The sequence below is a fragment of the Pteropus medius genome, unplaced genomic scaffold (genome assembly GCF_902729225.1).
Source record: "Pteropus medius unplaced genomic scaffold, Ma_sr-lr_union100, whole genome shotgun sequence".
Classification (NCBI taxonomy): Eukaryota; Metazoa; Chordata; class Mammalia; order Chiroptera; family Pteropodidae; genus Pteropus; species Pteropus medius.
In genome coordinates, this window is record NW_024351543.1 from 9377730 (window position 1) to 9398277 (window position 20548).

At 37.4% G+C, this 20548-nt stretch overlaps 1 protein-coding gene across 1 annotated transcript in view; it reads right to left on the minus strand.

Moving 5' to 3' along the window:
- Nucleotides 1–428: 428 nt before the first annotated feature.
- The window catches only part of SLC12A8 (solute carrier family 12 member 8), a 115853-nt gene continuing 95733 nt past the window's right edge, over nt 429–20548 (minus strand). Inside the window, exons 10-14 of the mRNA XM_039843249.1 lie at nt 18689–19310; nt 8940–9037; nt 8265–8382; nt 4171–4231; nt 429–800 (exon numbers count right to left, since the gene is read on the minus strand). Of these exons, the coding sequence (XP_039699183.1) occupies nt 638–800; nt 4171–4231; nt 8265–8382; nt 8940–9037; nt 18689–19310 (1062 nt within the window). The 3' untranslated portion in view covers nt 429–637. The remainder of the gene's footprint in view (nt 801–4170; nt 4232–8264; nt 8383–8939; nt 9038–18688; nt 19311–20548) is intronic.

The window sequence follows — 20548 nt, forward strand, 5'->3', positions numbered from 1 at the left end:
ATAGCATATTTATACAATGAAAAATAATGAGGAAGCTGTATGTGTATTGATATGGAAGTGTCTCCAAGACAGACTTTTAAGGGATAAACAGGGTGTGGAACACATGTATAATATGCTACCTTCTGTGTATAAAAGGAACTAATAAGAATCCACATTTCTATTTGCTGGTATGTTCATAAAGAAATGCTGTTACCTATGGGGCAGGAATGGGAACTGAACAGATGGGGAACAAGGATGGGAGGGAGGCTTTTCACTATACTATGATTATATTTTAGGGTTTAGAACCATATGAGTGTATTATTTATTCAAAAATAAATAAAATAAAAATGTAAATGACCATTTATTGTGGCCCTCAGAACAAGTAATCTGGTCTGGTTCTCCATATCTGCAAGTCTTGGTGTCCATATGGAGCTCTTCAGATTGGGTGTGTGTGTCAGAGCCACAGCCATTCCAGTGTTTACCCTCCAGACCAGGATGCAGATTTCCATTGTCCAAAACAGCAGTAGGAAGACAGGACTTGAGTTTCTTACTGAGGAGAACCAGCTCCATGAAGGTTCTGGGATTTGGGTCCACTGTGCACTGGACAGCTCCAAGAGAGGACGGTCCCGGGGTTGCCTAGTACCGAATGCTCAGTACTCTAGTAGTGAGGCATCAACTGCTCTCGACTCACAAGGGAGGAGTGGTGGTAGCGATCCCGAGTGGCAAAGTCCGCGTTCTCCTGGGTGAGCTGAGTCATCTCCATGTCAACCCTGGCCAGGGATGGTGCCAAAATTATCTGCTCTTGGGGGGATCTCAAGCTCCTTTGGTGAGAGAACACAGAGGGCAATCAGAAGGAAAGACCAAGTGCTAAACAATGAAGATGTGTCTTCTCTGGGTAGAGAAATTATTTGCGAAAACGTCATTGTGCTTATTACTGTATGCTTGTTATTGAAAATGTATTTTAAAAACATAACTGTTGAAAGATATATGTACAACAGTTAATGAACTAAAGTTTGTAAATATTTATGGGAAATAAGTATCGAAAAAATAAGGAAAGAGAGTGATATTTACCTTTTTTTTAGTAGAAAGTTACAAAATTGTATAAAGATAACCTCTCAAATGGTATAATATTGGGGCTCTATAGCTTTTCTTTGCTTTCTTGTCAAATAAATAATGAAATAGAGAGACTGGGAAATTGAGAAGAGTAGAAAGAGAAATCTTCTCTTTGGTTCATTGGAAAGAAAGTTGAATGAGGAATGATTTCCAGAGCTAAGGTTGACACAATCAGCAGCTGCGAGGCAAACTGCAAAAGCTTTTGACACCAAGTAGGCCTGCAGACAAAGCACAAGTCCCAGGATGGGTTTCATTGTCACTAAAGTGTCTATATACAGTTGGACTTGGAATAAATTGGCAAAGATAATATTAGGGATACATGAGGAAAGTGCTAGAGAGAGAAAAAAAGAAAGAAAGATCAGACTGGCAGACAGATATTCACAGAAGATGGATGTAGTCACAGCTCTGCTAGTAACCAACGTAGGGGCCTCAGGCAAAACTCTCCACCACCTTGTGCCTCTGTTTTCTCATCTTTCCTAGTCCCTGTCAGTTCCTACAGCCTATGGTAGGTCCTTACGTCATACCTTAGATATGGATTGCCTCTAAGGAATTTTACTTGAAAAGAATCATCTACTTTGCAGAGTAGCAATGTTCAATTGTTTAAATAAGGAATATATTTGATAGTTGTAAAAAAAATTTAACAAGTAGAAATATAATGTTTAAATCTGTGGTACTTGAGCAGAAAGCTTCAACTGACTCTGGCAAAATGTGCTGTTACAGAAATTCAGATCACATGACCAAGGCCTTGTAACCACTGATGAGAACATAACTGAATTAGGTCATGGTTTTCTGAGAAATGAATTAACTTCTATAAAGACTGAATCTTCAAGGAGATTAGGAAGTGAAAAAATGCCATACCAGTCAACACACAAGTATTGCTGGCAATACATTTTTTTCATTAATGCTTTTTTTTTTTTTTAAGAGAAAACCATTGCATTCTTCTTAGTTCAGGGAAATAATATGCTTTACTTTCTAGTCTAGAGTGGCCTAAGAATTCTCACTTGGGCAGTTGCTAGGACTTCAGGAAAGAAAGTCTTTTGAAGATCAGACTAAATTTTATATGATTCTGGGGATGGTAGGTGTAACAAAGGAAGTAACCTAGCCAAATTCCTTTGCCCAAACATACTCAACTGTATTATTATTCTTTGGTTTTTAAGAGCATCTGGGGCTATAGTTGTGAAAAAACCTCAAAACTACAAAATAGAAAAAATACCTACAAATTTCTACTTTTAATTAACTTACCATTTCTTGGTCCTTTCACCCTCCTAAATAACCATCACAAAATATCACTCAGTAGCCACGGCGAGGCCAGCAAGTTTGATGTTAAGACTTAGCCGAGGCCTCCACCACCCACTTCACAAGCCCACAGAGCTATAAATATTGTGGAATGGGTTCTATTCCAACCAAAGTATTGTCCTTTACTAATAATAATCTCTTCCTAATTCATTCGTCTTTCTACATAGTGCTACAGTGATCTCGGAGGTGAAGTTCTAAGAATTCAGAGTGCAACATAAGGAACAGTGACCTCCCATGGCCATGTGTAGGCTTTAAAACTGGAAATGCCTAAAAAATATTCCTATAAATCAAATAGGGCCAAATACTTTCAACCATACACCGTTTCCAGCTCCAGAATCTGTAGGTAGCTCCACACAGAAGCTATTTCCACTTAACCTCTGCTTTTCCTCAGGACTCGGTGGTTGGTAGGGGAAAACAGATCAACACGAGTGTTATGACCTGTCACCTAAGCTGATGCCTCAGACTGGAAGAGAGACAGAGTGGTGACCCCATTCCTCCTATAGCTCCACACAAAACATTTAGCACAGCTTCCAAGCAGATGACAGGGCTTCTCCCCCCTACATACCACCCTTCTTCCCAGCCCTTTCCCAGTTGGTTTCCATAGCCCCAGCTCCCTTTTATTCATCATCCCAAGTGCTAGCACCAAGGTTTCATTTCTTGTGCAATCTCAGCAAATTAGTAGTGCTTATAAAGAACTGTCTTAAAAAGGATTCTTGAGAGGAAGCAATGAGGAGTTATTGTTTCATGGATATGGTGTTTTTGCAAAATGAAGAGTTCTGGAGATGCATGGTGGAGATGATTTGCACAATATGAATGTACTTAAAAATGGTTAAGATGATAAATTTTATGTTATGTGTATTCTATCACAATAAAAAAAATGATGAAAAGAGCATTCTGAACTTATGTCTGGGATCAAAGGGAAAGGGTCCCGTAATCCATTAGCAATGTTGGCACATGGAAGGTGCAAATATTAGCAAGTGCAACCCAGACGTTTAGAATTTCAAAAACAAACCAACGAAATGAAACCAAATAAACATTTGGTTGGGTTCTGTCTGGATTTTCCTAGCCTTCACCTTTGGCTCCTCACTGATATTGAAAGAGGGGGACTTAATTTCCCAGAGTCCTGAGGCCTTCAAAAGTGAAGAAGCTAGAGGTAAACTACAAAGGCTTTGACACCTGAAGTTGGCCTGAGGACAAAGTGGGTGGTACCAGAAGGGAGGAGGAAGGAAGAAAGAGATTAGGGCACTGGTGAAATCCTGCCTTCTCTAGGAGGATTTCTCCTGTTTCTAGGAAAGTTTGTTCTTTCCTTTCCCTGTGTATTTGAACATGGAAGTTCCATAGAAATCCTCTGTACTTTCACCAACACAGTCACATCAACTATCTCTGACTTGAGATGGAAGAATGGGAATCTTTTGGGCATTAATGTTGTGTACGATGATGCATTAATGCTACTATATCTTAGACTGTGAATTCACTGAGAATAGCTCCCTTGACTCATCACCCAGCAATCAGATTCCAAATAAAGACTCTGTTCATGATTTCTGAAGCTAAGAAGGGGAGAGGAGAAGAGCCAGAGGAAGCTTCTGATGAGCTGAAGTAGAGAGCTGGATGGTGGGGGCGGGGGTGGCAATGAGGAGCAGAGTTTGAGTTTCCCTGAGGTTCCCAATTGTCAGGTGCCCACACCACAATTCACCCAAGCCAAGCTAGGAAGGGGATGCACTTAGCACCTCCCAGGGCCCTGGACACTCATCGCCCTGGTCCTGGGCCCAAATTAGCACAAACCTGTAGGAGGGGATCAGAAGAGATCTCATCCATCTGAAAAAGCTGAAGTTGGAGGCTGATCCTGCAGGGAATACGTATATATAAATATGGATGAAGGCTCTACATATACATATAGAATCCTAGTTTTAATAGAATATATATCCCCCGACAGCAGCCTGCTAAGGACTTTGTACCCATATGCAGTTTCCAAAAATGTATTTCTGAACTCCAGAATCCCAAGAAAGAAACTGAATACAGTGCTACAGAGAAAAAAGCAGAAGATTTGCTAACTTCAGTCCTAGAAATTTAAAATTTTTTGATAATATTTTTTTCCGAGATTCAAACTCATGTGTTAAATACATGCTATAAAAATCCCCTCCTAGACCATACACTCTTTGAAGATAGGAAGTATGTTTTTTCACCTTATAACACTCACAGTACAACACTCCAGGTTAGATTAGTTTGCATTTTCAATAATGATACTCACACACATAAACACACACATGTATAACACTATATACTCTTTGTCTAGTTATTTTCACTCAGCATCATTACTTGAGATTTATGCATGTTAGTGCATGTATCAATAGCTCATTTTTTTGACAAGTAGTATTCTATTGCATGGCTATACTACAGTTTATTTATAGAATCACATGTTGTTGGATATTTGTATTGTTTCCAGTTTTGGGCCACTGCGAATTAAGCTATTGTGAATATTCATGTACGTGTCTTTGTATGACTATATGTTTTCAATCCACCCAGGTAAATATCTGGGAGTATTTTCAGTGACTAGTTTATATAGCTGGTATGTGTTTAACTTTTTATTAACTGCCAAACTGTTTTACAAAGTGATTGTATTATTTTATATTCCCACCAGCAGTATATGATAGTTGTAGTTGCTCTACATCCTTGCCAACACTTAGCATGATCAGTATTTTTAATTTGAATCCCTCGAATAGGTATGCAGTAATCTTATATTGTGATTTTAATTTGTATTTCCTAATGACTAATCATGTTGAGCATCTTTTCATGTACTTATGTGCCATCCATATATGTTCTTTGGTGAAATCTATGTAAAACATTGCCCCATTTTTTAAATCTTTTTGTTTGTTTTCTTGAGTTTTGAGAGTTTCTACATATTCTAGATACAAGTCCTTTATCAGATAAGTGATTTGCAAATATTATCTCACAGTCTATGGCTTGCCTTTGCATTCCTTTACCTGTGTGTTTGGAAGATCAGAGTCCTTCATTTTGATGAAACCCAATTTATCAACTGTTTTCCTTCCTTTGGTGGTGCATCTAAAAAAAATCTTTGCTCCATTCAGTCACAAAGGTTTTTATTCCTATATTTCCTTTTAGAAATTTATAGTTTTAGATTTTACATTTAGTTCTAGGATCCGTTTTGAGTTATTTTGACATTGTATGATATGTGGAAGTTTATTTTTTGCACATGGATTTCCAGTTGTTCCAGCACCATTTGTTGAAAAGACTTTTTTCTTCCACTGAACGGCCTTTGCATCTTGTTTGAAAATCAACTGACCATAAATGTGTAGGCCGATTTCTGGACTCTCTACTCTGTCTGTCGATGTATTTGTCTATCTTGATTCCAATACCACACTGTCTTGATTATTTTAGCTTTATAATCAGCCTTGTGTAAGTACTTCAACTTTGTTCTTCTTTAACAAAGTTAGTTGGGCTATTCTAGGTCCTTAGCATTTTCACATAAATGTTTTAGAATCTGCTTGCTAATTTCCATAAAAATGCAGCTGAGATTTTGATGAGGATTATATTGAATTTTTGTGGATAATTGACATCATAAGATTACTGATCTTCTAGTTCGTGAAAACAGTGTATCTCTTCATTTATTTCTTTAATTTCCTTTTTAATTTTTTCTAAGAAATGTTTTATAGTTTTCCTCTTCTAGTCTGTAAATATGATATGTTACATTGAATGTTTTAAAATGTTAAACCAACCCTGAATTCCTGAGATAAACCACTTGGTTATGATATATTGTCCTTTTTATATTTTTGTAATTTTTAGTTCAATTTGTTAAAATTTTGTTACAGATTTTTGCACCTATGCTCTTGAGAGGTATTGGTGTGTTGTTTTCTGAAGAGTTTGTATAGAATTAATATTCTTCATTTCTTAATATTCTTCATTTCTTAAATGTTCGATAGGTTTCATTAATGAAGCCATCTGGACCTAGTTTTCTTTGTGAGGTTTTTAATAACAAGTTTAATTTCTTTAATAGATGAACTAATACTTTATATTTCTTCTGGATGATTTTTCATAGATTGTATCATTCAAGGAATTTGTCCAATTTATCTAAGTTGTCATATTTATTGGCATAAAGCTTTTTAAAATAGTCGTTTATTTTCTTTTCAGAATCTATAGACTCCCTAGTAATGTCATCTCTCTTACTCTTGGTATTCATCATTTTTGTCTTCTCTCCTTTTATTCTGATCAGTCTGCCTAGATGTTAGTCAATTTTATTGATATCACACAACCACCTTTTTATTTCATTGACATTCTCTATTTTTTCTATTTAATACTTTATTGATATCTACTTTGACCTTTATTGCTTCCTTGTTTGGGTTTTTGTTTTTTTGGGCTTTTTTAGTTTAATTTGCTCTTCTTTCCATAAATTCTTAAGTTGGAAGCTGGGGTCACTGGTTTGCAACCTCTTTTCTTTTCTAATATAAGCAGTTGATGTTATAAAGTTCTAAATACTCAATTAGTTGCATCCCACAATTTTGATGTTATATTTTTATTTTCATTCAGTTCAAAATATTTTGAATTTCACTTTTTATTTATTCTCTGAACCATGAATTATTTAGTTTATTTAGTTGATTTAGCATTCTTCAGTGTTCTTAGTCATTTAGATTATTTAGTGTTCTTTAGTTTCTAAACTAAATCTGGTGATTTTCCACATATCTTTCTAATTCATTTCTAATTTACTTCCTTTTTGGTCAGAGAACATATTTTGTTTTTGAATGGATTTAAATACGTTAAATTTATTGAGACTTTTTTATGTCCTTGAAAATGGTCTATCTGTTGTTTCATGTATACTTGAAAAGAATGTATATTCTGCTGCTATTAGTAGAATGTTCTATAAACATCAACTTCACCAAATTTGTTAATATTATTTAATATTAAGTCTCTAAAGCCTAATTTTGTCTACTTGTTTTATCAATTATTGAGAGAGGTGTTGAAATCTCTGGCTATAATTATGAATGTTTCTATTTCTTGTTGCAGCTCAATCAGGTTTTTCTTTATGTATTTCAAATCTCCATTTTTAAAAGCATAAATTTCAAGGTTTATTATGTCTTCTTGATGATTTTTTTCTCTTTAACTATATAAAATGGCCCTCTTTATCCCTGGTGATATTATTTTCTCTGAAATCCACTTTATCCGATGTTATCATGTTATATCATGTTATTATGATATATATTTTTCCACCCTTTTACCTTTAACTCACTATGTCTTTATATTTAAAGTAGGTTACTTGTAGGCGGCATACAGTAGCATCATTTTTTAATTCAATCTGACACTGTCACTTAATTGGAAATATTTAGACCATTTATATTTAGTGTGACTACTGATATGGCTGGGTTTATATAAACCACCTTACTATATTTATTTTTTTGTTTGCCCCATATGTCCTTTATTATTGTTTCCTCTTTTCCTGCTTTATTTTGATTTGAACATTTTTAAATTCAAATCTCCTTTATTGTCTTATTAGCTATAAATCTTTGTGGTATTATTTTAGTGGTTGCTCTAGGGTTTGTAGTACACATTTTAAACTTATTACAGTTTACCTTTAAGTGATATTATTTTGCATATATAATAGTATATTTCCATTTCTTCCCTCCTGGCCCTTGTGCTAGCATTGTAGTTAATTTTACTTCTATATGTCTTATAAATCTCACAAGTTGTTATTTCTTTATTTGTTATAATTTATGTGTATATCATATTTTTCCTCCTAGACTGTAAGCTATTTGAAAATGGGATTCATATCTGAGTCACTGTTGGCATTTACTAGGTTCTCGAAACATGTTTCTTCAAGGAATGCTAAAAAAGAAGGGAGGTGGTGGCAAAACGGCTCTGCGGCTTACCAAGATGAAGCCCTGGACTAGTCCGACCGATGTAAAAATACACGAGGGCAGCAATACCTAGGTTAACCAGGGTATAGACCCACTGGATCACAAACATGATGAGAAGGGACCCAATAGCCTGTGGAAACAGAGTAGGAAGAGTAAGTCGCCTAATCATTTATCATGTGGTAAGTAAGCCACAGGGCTAAGACCTTAAGAAACAATAGTCCTTCTCATTAACCTCTGATCACCATAAAAGTCTGAAAAATTGAAATTTACTCATTTCAAAAAACCTCACTTAAACAGATATTTGAGAAGACACCCTCCTGAAAATACCCTCTAATCAAAACTATCAATAAATAGATATTCTATCTTACCTCCTTGTTCTACTCCTCCCTGAAAGAAACAATTAGAGTGAAATTAGGTAATTTGGTATACCTACGAATTTAATGACCCAGAGATTATCAGAGATGTTTATTTATTTTACAGTAAACCACCGATCAAAATAAGTGCTGCATTTAATGTAATGTTTCCATATGTAGGCTCATCTGAATTCTAATAGAACAAGTAATTAAATCTCATTGCTCCTGGTTGAGACTTTCCTCTTGCCTCCCCTCCACCCCAACTCTGAGACCACATATGTCTCCACCTGAATTATGTCTCAAGGATAATTGAGATCAAAATGAAATTACTCACCCCCAACAGGGAGACCCAGGGGTTGCACATGCGGGCATAGAAAGAAGCAGGTCTCCTCTGGATATCTTGTTCATGGAGCCTAGACTTTAGGAAGAAATCTAAAAAATAAATAAGCCAAATCCTTGGTTACCAATTTGTAACCAACTCCTCTTCTGTTTTTATGAGCAAATACCTATGAACTCCTCTTCTCCAATTTTGTGACCCAGCCTAAGAGACAATTCCGCTTACGTCAACCATCAACTCCCTTGTGGTTTCAGTCTACTCATTCTCTTACTCTCTGATGTAACAAGTTTACAACCTCTCCTCTCAAAGGAGAGCTTTCATATCCTCTCATTACCAAATTTACCAACCCACTTGCATCTGAACTACTCTTCCCAAAGTTGCCAATAATTGGATCTCTTCAAATTCGATGATAAACTACCAGTCCTCATCCCATTTGGCCTTTCAGATAGCATCTGACACACGTGATCACTTCCAGCTTACAGAAACACTTTTTTCTCGTGGTTTCTAGGATGCCTCACTCTCCTAGTTTTCTTCCTATCTCACCACCCAGTTTTTCTCAGTCTCTTTTGCTGGCTTACCTCCACCTTCCAACCCCAAAATATGGGAGTATCCCCACATTCATTCATTCCTCAGCACTCTTTTTTATTCCCCCATGAATACTCATTCCTAGGAGATCTCATCCAGTCCCATGGCTTTAAATATTATCCTTGTACTGAGGATCTCAAGTTTACACCATTCTTGACCTCTCCCTTAAACTGAGGTTTTGACTATCTAGTTGTCATCTCAATATCTCTTTACATGACTAATAAGCACCTCAAAACTTAACATAGCTAAAGCAGAAATCTAGTCCCTCCCAGCTTTCTCTACCTGAATAAATGACACCACTGTTCACTCAAATATCTAAGATTCATCCTTGACTCCTCTCTTTTCCTCACACCTATATCTATCTATTCCATCACTAAATCCTGTTGATTCTACCATCAAAATATATTCAGAATATGACCACTCCTTACCAGCCTCATTGCTCCCATCCTAGTCCAAGCCACTGATTTACCGCAGCGCTCCTATAGTAGAGCCACGGCTAGAGGCTCTCTTGCAGTTAAGCGTGGCCATGTGACTAAGTTCTCACCAATAGAATGTGAACAGAAATGGTGAGTGCCACTTCTGTACCAAAGTCTTTGAGAGAGTAGGTGTGTCTCTTCTCCATGCCTGAATTTTGAACGTTGTAAGTTTATCTTGACTTTGCGAATGACAAGTTCTCAGGGGATACTAAAGTCATAAGAATGGAGGGAGCCCGAGCCCCCGAATCAATGCATGGAGAAGAAGTTCCCATTGATCTGGAACATCCTTCCTTGACTGCTAGTGCATGTAAGAAATAAAGTTCCATTGTGTTTGAGCCACTACGTATTTGGTTATTTCTTATAGCAGTTTACCCTACCTTAATTAATATACCTCCAAAAGGGCTTTGGCTCCTTCTCTTACCTCTACATAATACATTCCTCACAAAGCCAGTAATCTTCTTAAAGCCTAAATCTGATCATGTCCCAGCCCTAGCTAGAACCTTCAGTGGCCTTCTATCATAGTCACCATAGCCTGCAAGGCCCTACATGGCACTGGCCTCTGCTTTCTTCACTGTTCACCTCCTACCTCTCTCTCCCTGGCTCACTCCTCTACAGTCACTGCTGGACTTCTGCTCTTCTTGGAATCTGCAAATTCAAGTCCCACTTACACCTGTATATATGCCATTTCCTCTGCCTGGAACTCTTTTCTCACATCTCTGCATGGCTCACTATATAATTCAGTTCTTCATTAAAATATCCTCTTCTCAGAGAGATCTTTTCTGACAAATCTATATGAAACAGTACTCTCTCCATACCCTAGTCTCTCTCTATCCTGTCACCCTACTTTGTTATTCATCATAGTACTTATCTCTTACTGACATTATAGTGTATACTTGTTAGCTTGTTTGTTATAATTTCCCCTGCTAGAATGCAAGCTCAATGACAGCAGAGATCTTTTATACCTATTCAGCATGTTCCCCCAGCACCTAGAACAGTGCTTAGAATGTAGTAAATGTTCTATACATGTGGTTAAATGAATAGACAAACCATTCTAGCCCTCAGAAAAGTCTTCACCCTCTCAACATCTGTCTTCTTTCATCAAGTGCTGCCAACTATTATACTTATCTTTTATATTTCCATACCTTGAAGGCAAAGACTGTCTTTTATATCTCTAAATATCAAATCTAAACATTTAGAAGTTTGTGTATGGGAAGTATTCAATAAATGTCTCCTTATTACTGTGGATTAAAATAAACTCTGTCAAGGTTTATGATTGATTTGAATTGAAGGCTCTATTACTTTTTTTTTTTAAAGAAGGAATACTGTTATGATTCCATTAATTAAATTGTTTAATTTTTATATGCTCAATGCATGATTCATCTTTTCGATCAAATATAGTTGCACCCTTAACTATTAAGAAGGAATACTGTTGGTTAAAGATTTAGATTTTTTGCCTCTCTGAGATTTGTCAAATGTTAAGCTCATCCTTTCACACTTGATCTTGATCTTGCTCAACTTCAATTACACTTCAAGGGAACTGTGTAGTGAGTGTGTGTATTTTCTGAGGAACTTGGGATAAAGTCGTTAGGAAGAGATGTGTCCTTCAAGCAAACACAATGCAGTTTTATATGTCAGCAATGTGAGGGAGAATTCATGATGGATGCTCAATGACTTTGAATAAGTATGACAATATAGGCAGACAATATGGTTTCAAAACCTTTCCAAATGACTAACGGAATTTTTTTCTCTTGTCAAGGATTTTACTGGAAGAAAAATGTTTTATAGATTACTGGTGAAAGAGGACAGTTTCTCACATTAGAAATTCTAAAGTAATGACCAAGAAGCAACTTTATTTTCCAAGTCTTAGTTGCAAAACGAACAAATGAGGAAACAAAACCACATATCAGGCATGTAAAAATATCAACTATAATAAACATAATGCATAATATTAAATTGTTCTTTGAAATATAATGGTATGTCTAACAAATTCTATATTCACAAAGCCCATGTAGATATAATCATTTTAAACATGAAGGATGAAAACAATTGTGTCAATTTTAAAAATCATAAACTTAACAAATTTTATAGAAATTACTTAAAATAAATATTAAACCATCTGCAAATGCATTCCATCTTTATCAAAATACATAAACACACAGTTTTAGTTGTGACGTACATACTGAGAATGTGCATCGATAGTCCACAAAGGATCACGTTTCAAGTTTATGTGGTCTTTTATTATGCTGATAATGCAATTCTTTTAACTGCTTTCCAAATGCTGTACATTTATTTCTAACTTGATTATACAGTTCCCCCAAAAAGATTTACTAAGTCAAGGCACTTTTATATTTCTTGTTACATCTTGAAAGATCATTATCCAGAAAGAATGAGCCAGAGGGACTTTTAGCTATGGCATGTGAAAAGGTCAGTGAATCCTTTCCGCAAGAAATAAGTGTACGGCTAGACAAAATAATCAAAACCAATCACTCAGGGCTCCAGAAATTTACCAAATGGGAACAACAAATTAAGAAGTGTTTCTTTTCAAAAACTGTTGAAGCTGAGGGTAAGAACAGTAAGAGTCTATGGCCTTTTTGCCTGGGCTGCTCCCATCCCCACCCTAGTTCTTACCAGCATAGAGCTGGTCACACACCAGAAGTCTTGCTGTCGGAGGGGGCAAATTTGTTGGTTATGCCTTTATAAGCTAAATGTGATGTGCACAGTAGAAAATTGAATGGGGACAATCCTCAGTTTTGCTAGCCTAAGGTTGTGGACCCACCTAGGGGGAGCAGCGGATCAGCCAGAAATTTAATCGGAAGATCCTTGAAATGAGAGAGGCATAGAAGAACTATAGCTTCTCGAATTTCCCTGGCTGACTGGAAAACTATGCCCATGCCTGGGGAGACCCAAGAGAGACTGGGGAGACTGGAGAACTAGCTGCAACTTTGACTGTTTTTCTCAACCCACACACAGATCCACTGGAAGGGGATGGAAGCCTTATGGGCTATGAAGCCAGACTAAAAATTAAAAATAAGAATAAAAACTGAGTAAAGACATCAGGAGCTACAAACCACAGGGGAAACTGATTCCACAGTTCGAATACAGCAATTTACTAAAACAAACTAATAAAAACTCATAAACATACATCAGAATTAGGAGTTGCCACAATATGTTATCTAAATTGTCCAGTTTTCAACCAAAAATTACAAGACATGCAAAGAAATAGGAAATCGTGACCTATGCTTGGGGAAAAAGGCAATCAAAAGAAACTGACTCAGAATGGGCCAACGTGTTGAGTTTAGCAGACAAAGACTCAAAGCAGCTAGTATAATAAATATGTTCAAAGAATTAAATAAAAACACAATGTGAGTGACTTAAGCAAAATATGACAATGACTTTCAAAATAGGGAATATCAATAGAGACAAACTATAAAAAAGAACCAGATGAAAATTCTAGAGTTGAGATGGCAGAAGAAAGAATCAAAGAACCTAAGGATAGATCAATAGAAATTATCCAGACTGAAGAACAGAGAGGAATAGGTGGAAGAAAAAGAAACTGAGCCTCAGAGACCTGGAAACAATGTCAAGTGTACCAATTAGTATGTAATATGAGTCCCATAAGGACAGGAAAGAGCAGAAAAAAATATTTGAAAAAATAATGGCCAAAACCTTGTAAATTTGATGAAAATCTTTTATCAACAGATCCAGAAGGAATGAATTCATTGACATTGCTTCCAGCAATATGTACATATACCTGATTACCAAAGACATACTACTCTTTATTTAAATTTTTGACAGCTTAATAGATACACAATGATATCTTAAAGGTGGTTTAATTTGTGTTCATTTAATTAATACCATGACCTAGTTCATAAAACATACCGACGGCAAGCAGTATACACTTTGTGTAGTGGTTAAGAACACTGGTTCTAAAGTGAGACAGACTTGAGTTTAAATTTTAGTTGGTTCATATCTTGAGCAAGTGTTGAACTTCTCTAAGCCTCTGTAAAAAGATGTGTAATGCTGAGCTTAGATGAGCTAATCTGTGTAAGTCCTCTCATTGTCAAGGGACATAATCTGTGTTAAGGAACATGCACAATAAATGCAGGATATTTCTAGCTACTAACAATATTTAACATTTAACAATAAAAGTTAGTTTATTGAGTGGACAGTGAATGAGTCTGAGCATTGATTTTTTGAAATGAAAACTGCATATTCATCTCTTCTGACCTCTCTTTAATAGAATCAGGATTTCGACCTTCATGTTTTTAAAAATAATATGCTTTGGAAGGTATGCTTTTATCAGTTGTGTTTGTCAGAATAATTGTTTCCTTCTGTGACACTGTGTTGTGTAAATGGTTTTATTCCTATTTAATCAGATCCTTTTTATCTCTCATGATGCCTTCAATAGTCGGAAATATCTCTCTTGCACAGCTGTTATAAATAAGGAATTCATGGCTATATAAGGCATAAAATATAGTCCCAAGTTAATTTTTTGGATCCATTTGCTCTCAACAATATTTATTCAATGGTGATTTGATTCTTATTTTTTTATGGCATATGGTGTGTCACACGTTAGGTTCTTATAATAGTTTAACACTCTCTATTCTACTTTACTGATCAATGTTTCAATAATTTTAGCCGATAGTTGTTTAAATAGTCATCATTTTAACTAGCCTTTATTGAATGTTTGTTTTGTGCCATGTGCTGTGTGAGAATAATACTGTGATGGATTCAAGGTGGAAAGACAGAATTTGTGATTAAAGGAAGCTCACAGTCTGGAGGAAAGGAATAAAACTAATATTTCTTTTCCTTAAGACAGATGAATAGGCCTGAAGACAAATGCATAAACATATGTAATCCAAATGTATAAAACAATGTGATATTTATCTATACTACTTATATGAATCAAATGTTGTGCTTGCACAGCAAGGAAATTGGAATTCTTCTCAGAGGGGGCGAAAATGGGTCTGAATAGTCAGACAGAGTTTAACTCAAAAGTCAGAGTTTTCCAGATGGAAAAGTGGGGAGATGAAGCAATTAGAGAAGGCAGAAGAGCATATGCAAATACAGGAAGGAATAAAAAAGATGGTGTGTTTCGTCTGGGTGTAGCTGGAACATACAGTGTATGGGTTGTCATGAGAAAAGAGGCTTGAAGGTAGGTCAGAACAGGATTGTAAAGAACCTTGCAGATCACACCAAGGATCTTGAACTTTAGAGAGACGGCATTAGATTTCAGTGAAGATTTCCAAGGAAGAGAGACATGATAAGAATTTTATTTTAGAAAGATCATTCAGTAGATAATAAGAAGGAGAAAAAGGATGTGGGAAAATCTGGAGGCAGGAGACTAGTCTGGAGATTTAACAAGTCTAGTTGCTAGATGATGAGGGTCTACACCAAGATGAAGGCAGCAAGGGAGTGGTCAATAGCTATGACATTTCTAAGATTAGGCAAGTGGGTGGGTGGTGACAACTTCATTGATTAAATATGACAAACTGACCAGATGTCTCTCCTGAAAAGACACTGAGAAGACATAAAAGGAATTAAATAGGTATAAACCCACAAACGCCAGGAGAATGAAAGAGGAAAGATAAAAATAAGTCTTGGAAGATGGAAAGGTGACAGAGTAGTAGTAACAGACTGAGCAGAGTAGAGGAGGATGAACTCTAGGGCCTACAGAAAGGGTGCTGGCAAGCAGCAGCCCAGTGTACCCGTACACTCCAGCAAAGTTCAAGACCAGGAAGTACCATGTCCCTAGGAAGTGCCAAAGTACAGGGAGTTGGTTGCAAAACTGTCTATGAAACAGTTGGACACCAAGATGCTTTCTTCTGCCCATGCAGCTAGGTAACAATTCATTCTCTGCCCGAGCCCCTCCCCAAGGGGGCGGGGCGCCTTTCTCTAAAGAAGTCAAACCAGAGAGTGCCCAGGCTTGGGACACCAGGGACAGCAAAGAGTGGGGGAATAGAGCTAGAAACTGGGGAATTGAATGAAAGTCTATATCCTAAATGCTGGGATGCCTCCATTATCTTACCCTGCTCCTTCAATGCAAGAGCCATCTGGGTGACCCCCATGCTAGAGATTAAAAGACTCTTCTGTGGACAAACTGAAGAGCCCCAGAGGAAAACCTCGAGGTAGTCACTTTGGGGGGGCCTCTGTGAAGAAGCTAGCTTACACTCTAATAATCCTGCAGTAAGGTACCCCGATGAACAAGCTCTGCCCAGTTTGTAGGTCTTCTAAACAGGGTTTTAGAACTTCACTTCTAAGTGCGAAAAGAAATCGAAAGAGGGAGAGAGGGACTAAGCCAGAGAGAAGAGAATCTAGAGAACACAGGACAGTAAAAGGAGCAGAAAACTTCAAAAGGAGAACAAGTAATATTACCAGAAAGATAAGATAAGCCATTGTTCCCATAAAACAAGAATGAGATGATGTTAAAATTAAAAAAAAAAAAAAGGACAAGGACAAATTAGGTTATAATCAACAGCTCTTGGAAATTAAAAACAGAGTAATTATGGCATAGAGTGATTGTTGCTATCCAATCTCCTTAGGGGGAAAAAAAAACTACACGATTTTATGTGAAGCAGCAATATGGCCAGCTAAAAAGATATCCACCTGTGAGAATAGCTGGAAAGGTTAGAGAATCAAGTTCAGGGCTATGTAGCCAAAATTAGATGTCAAAGCAGTTTAGTGTGGACACCACTGCTGCAGGCACCAAAGTCTACACACTGCAGCCTGCCTATTGAGCCTGAAAGCCCGGACATTGGAACCAGGAATTTAGTCATCTTGCGACTACCATCATGCTTCTAGAGAGTTCTTCAATGTCCCCATTTCTTTGGATTTCCAGTTCCCACTTCCAAGTATAAGGAGGGCTTATCTGATTAACAGAGCCTTGGTCTTGTGCCTGAACTCTGGCTGCAGTAGAGGCTAGAAATTTTTGTTTCGAGTGTGAAAGGCTTGCTTTGCCTCCCACCAGGACTCATAACATTGGAAATTCTTCAAACATAGGGAGGTCACTCAATGCTGGGTAGGCAAAAAAAGAAAAACAGGCAAAAGTCTACTATAATATTGTATCCAAGAAATCTTTTCTCTAGATCCAACACAAAAGTATAATAAAGAGAGGAATTCCAGGACAACAGCCTTGTAGCGGGCCTGAACAACAGTCTAAAGTGGAACAGGATGAGAACCACAGATATAATAGATTTCTGAAGATCTTGAGCATTTGGAAAGTAAAGTTGAGAGGTGTTTGACATATCTGCTGGAAAATTTAGAGGGAAAAAAATGACAAAAACCAAGCAAATAAAAAACCAAGGCAATTATTAACTCCAGGAAATAGAAAAAGCTGGACAAAAAAAAGAAAAAGTAATCATAGTATAATAGAGGGCTCAGAGTTAAGCAATGTTCACTTAATCATGATAATAAGAATATCAGCTATTAAGTTAATCAATAACCGTGATATAATTATACTGGGGACACTGAATGAGAAGTCAAAGTGGCATAAATGAATTCAATCTTCACTTACCATACATAATAGGAAGTGAAGAGATATCTGACTGATATATCAAGAAGTAGTAATACAACTATATTATTTAGTAACAGTAAGGTTAAGAGAAGAAGCAACATTTTGGTTGAAAGTAGGGTTTTCTAGGGGTGGAGGGTGGAGGAGGATAAAAAGGACAGTATAGAAGAGTAGGAACTACTATTTTTGATTATGTGACTTTTAATTCTACTTGGCTTATTAAACTGTACACTTATTGTTTTGATAAAAATAATTTTTAAAAATTTTAAATGTTCCTATCATTAAAAACTTCCCACCAATTTGGAGGTAAAGAAGGAAGAGCAGGTATGTGGGAGAATGTAAAGCATTTATTTTGACATCTTCCATGTTCCTCTGTTTTCCCCTCTTTTCCCTCTTGTCTGTATAGAATTCAAAGGGCAGGATAATGTAGAAGTAAGTACTGGGCTTCATATACAGGCAGACCTGGCAGCTGTGCAAAGTACCAGCTCTGAAATTTCTCTGTAATTTCATTGGGCCTCAGGGTCTTCATTGGAAAAAGGAAAATTCTAATATCTATTATATTACATGATATAACATATGTAAAGTACTTAAAATATAGAAGACTCTCAAAAATTATGGGTTCTCTCTCAGAATTTCTTAGCCCCTGTAAGACTCTTATTGAGAGTCTCTCTCTCTATCTCTGTGTTTATAGATCTGAGAAAGCAAAGAAAAACTGTGTTCTTTTAGCTACCTTCTCTCCATCCACTCTTTCCTAGTTTTAAAGATTCATCTTCCACAAACAAAACATAGTGATTTCTTGTCAGGCAGTTTGTCACAACACATTTCCACTTCTCTTAAAAATAGAAATTGTTTTCATTCTTTTGGCATTATACTTCTGCTGATTTTTAAGTAAAATGAAATTAATAATCAATTATTAGCCATGGCTCCCACATACAGGAGTAGACAGAAATTTCTGTTTAAAATCAACTATCTATAACAGTGTAGAATTACAAATTCAACTGATATCTGGATATAAATTTTAAAATAAATGTCAAACAAAAAATTAATGAGAATTTTAAAACCAGCTATAAAGTCAACTGGCTAAGGACTTGAAAGAGGGTTTTGATAACTGGGTAGGTGAGGAAACTAGTATTCACCCCAATTAGGAGGCCCCAGTATGATTTCAAAGTACTCACCTTCTTTACTTGACCTGGACTGGTTACTTAGTTCAGGGATAGGTTGTTCTCCACATGCTCCCCCAGGCCAGGCCCCTTCACTCCTGATACACTGTTTGTTCCAGGAGGACTCCTGCAATCTGTCAGGCCCTTCAGTAGGGAAGGGAGCAGGGGACTTGACGTCCAAGAGGAAGCTATCTTGTAGGGTTTGCTTGGTGGCCTTCTTGAATTTCTCCTGACTCTCTGGGATCCCGTCACTCTCCCTTTGCCTGGGCTGGCTACTCTCAAGCTTCCTGGTTAGCTGGAGGAGCTGATCCATGTCTTTGGTGAATTCTAGCAGAGTGCCCTCGGAGGGGCTTCGGGCAGTGCCCTCAGAACCATAGCTGGGAGCCTTCTCCAAGAGCAGGTGCTCAGAGCAGTGGAGAGCTCCCCTGCCCTCTCTGTGCACTGATTCAGACACCCGGGGGTGGCTGCAGGGACCCATGGTCAGGGAGAAGTAAGAGTAATCCACCGTGATGTATGTCAGCATGAAGTTGATGGTGACGATGGGGGCCAGAATGTTCACCTGACCCACAAGGACAAAGGCCATGGTCACCAAGCTGGTCAGGCAGATGGCAGCTACAGGTGTTTTATTTGGCCCTTTCTGCAGAAACAAAAATAACATGCAGGACTATGAAATGTCAGCTCATAATGGCTCAGCCCCTTCTGCCATGTCTCTTTGAGTGTTAGTAACTGTTCGTCTACACACTTGGGGTAATAATATCCAATTCATGGAATTATTGTGGGATTAGAGCTAATGCATATAAAATGCTTGACAGGGCACTGACACGCGATAGGTTCCTAACACACCATGGGTATTAGTTGTATTAGTAACTATTAATACAGGCATTACACTAGAACTTTGACTTCCCAAGTGTTTCTCCTTTTGTCTTTCATTGGATTTTAACCAAAAAGGTGCAAAGTTGGTTCCTCCCAGGCTATAGTGGTGAAAATGAACTTAAGGGGAGTGGCAGACCCTGAAAGACAGTAGAATCATTAGTGGCTGAGGTGGGGGAATTCTGATACTAGATACACACACATGCATGTCCTCACACACACACACTTACACACATCTGTTATTAATAGGGGTGGGTATGGTGACCTTCAGGAAGACAGAAGTGGAAAATATGTGCTAATCCCATAGAATCTGTTACTGCACGGAAGCTACTCATCACAGTCACTGACAGAGCCCTTGGGCCAAAGTCAATGGTCACTTTTCAGTTCTTACCCTCCTTAACCTAAGAACTATATTTGACCCATCTAATCACTCCCTGGTCTTTGAAAGACTTTCTTCATCTATCTTCTCTTGATTCACCTCCCTCCTCGCTGACTGCTCCTCTTGTCTCTGAAATCTACATTTAAAGCAGTCCCGGCATCCTCAGACCCCTTCTCTTCTCTATCTATACTTTATTCCTAGGTGACCTCATCTAGGCTCACCTATGGCTTTAAAAAAACAGCTTTATGCTCTCAACTCCCAAATTTGAATCTCCAGCCTGAAAGATTCCCCCGAAATGCAGACTTAAATATTCAAATGTCTACTCAACATTTCTTGTTGATATCTAATAGGTTCTCAAAACTGATACGTCCAAAATCAAATTGCTGATCTCACAATCTCCTACCCCTCAAATTTACCCCTTCAGCAGTCTTCTTCATCTTGGAAAATGGCAATTCCATCCTTCCACTTGCTCAGTCAAGCAAAATTCTGGATGCTTTTTCTCATTTTCTCATTCTCTATCAGCAAATATTGTAAGAATTTACCCTCAGGATATACACAGGATCTAACTACTACTCCCATCTCCTTTACTACCCACTCTGGAATGTGAGGGGCGGGCACATAAGCCA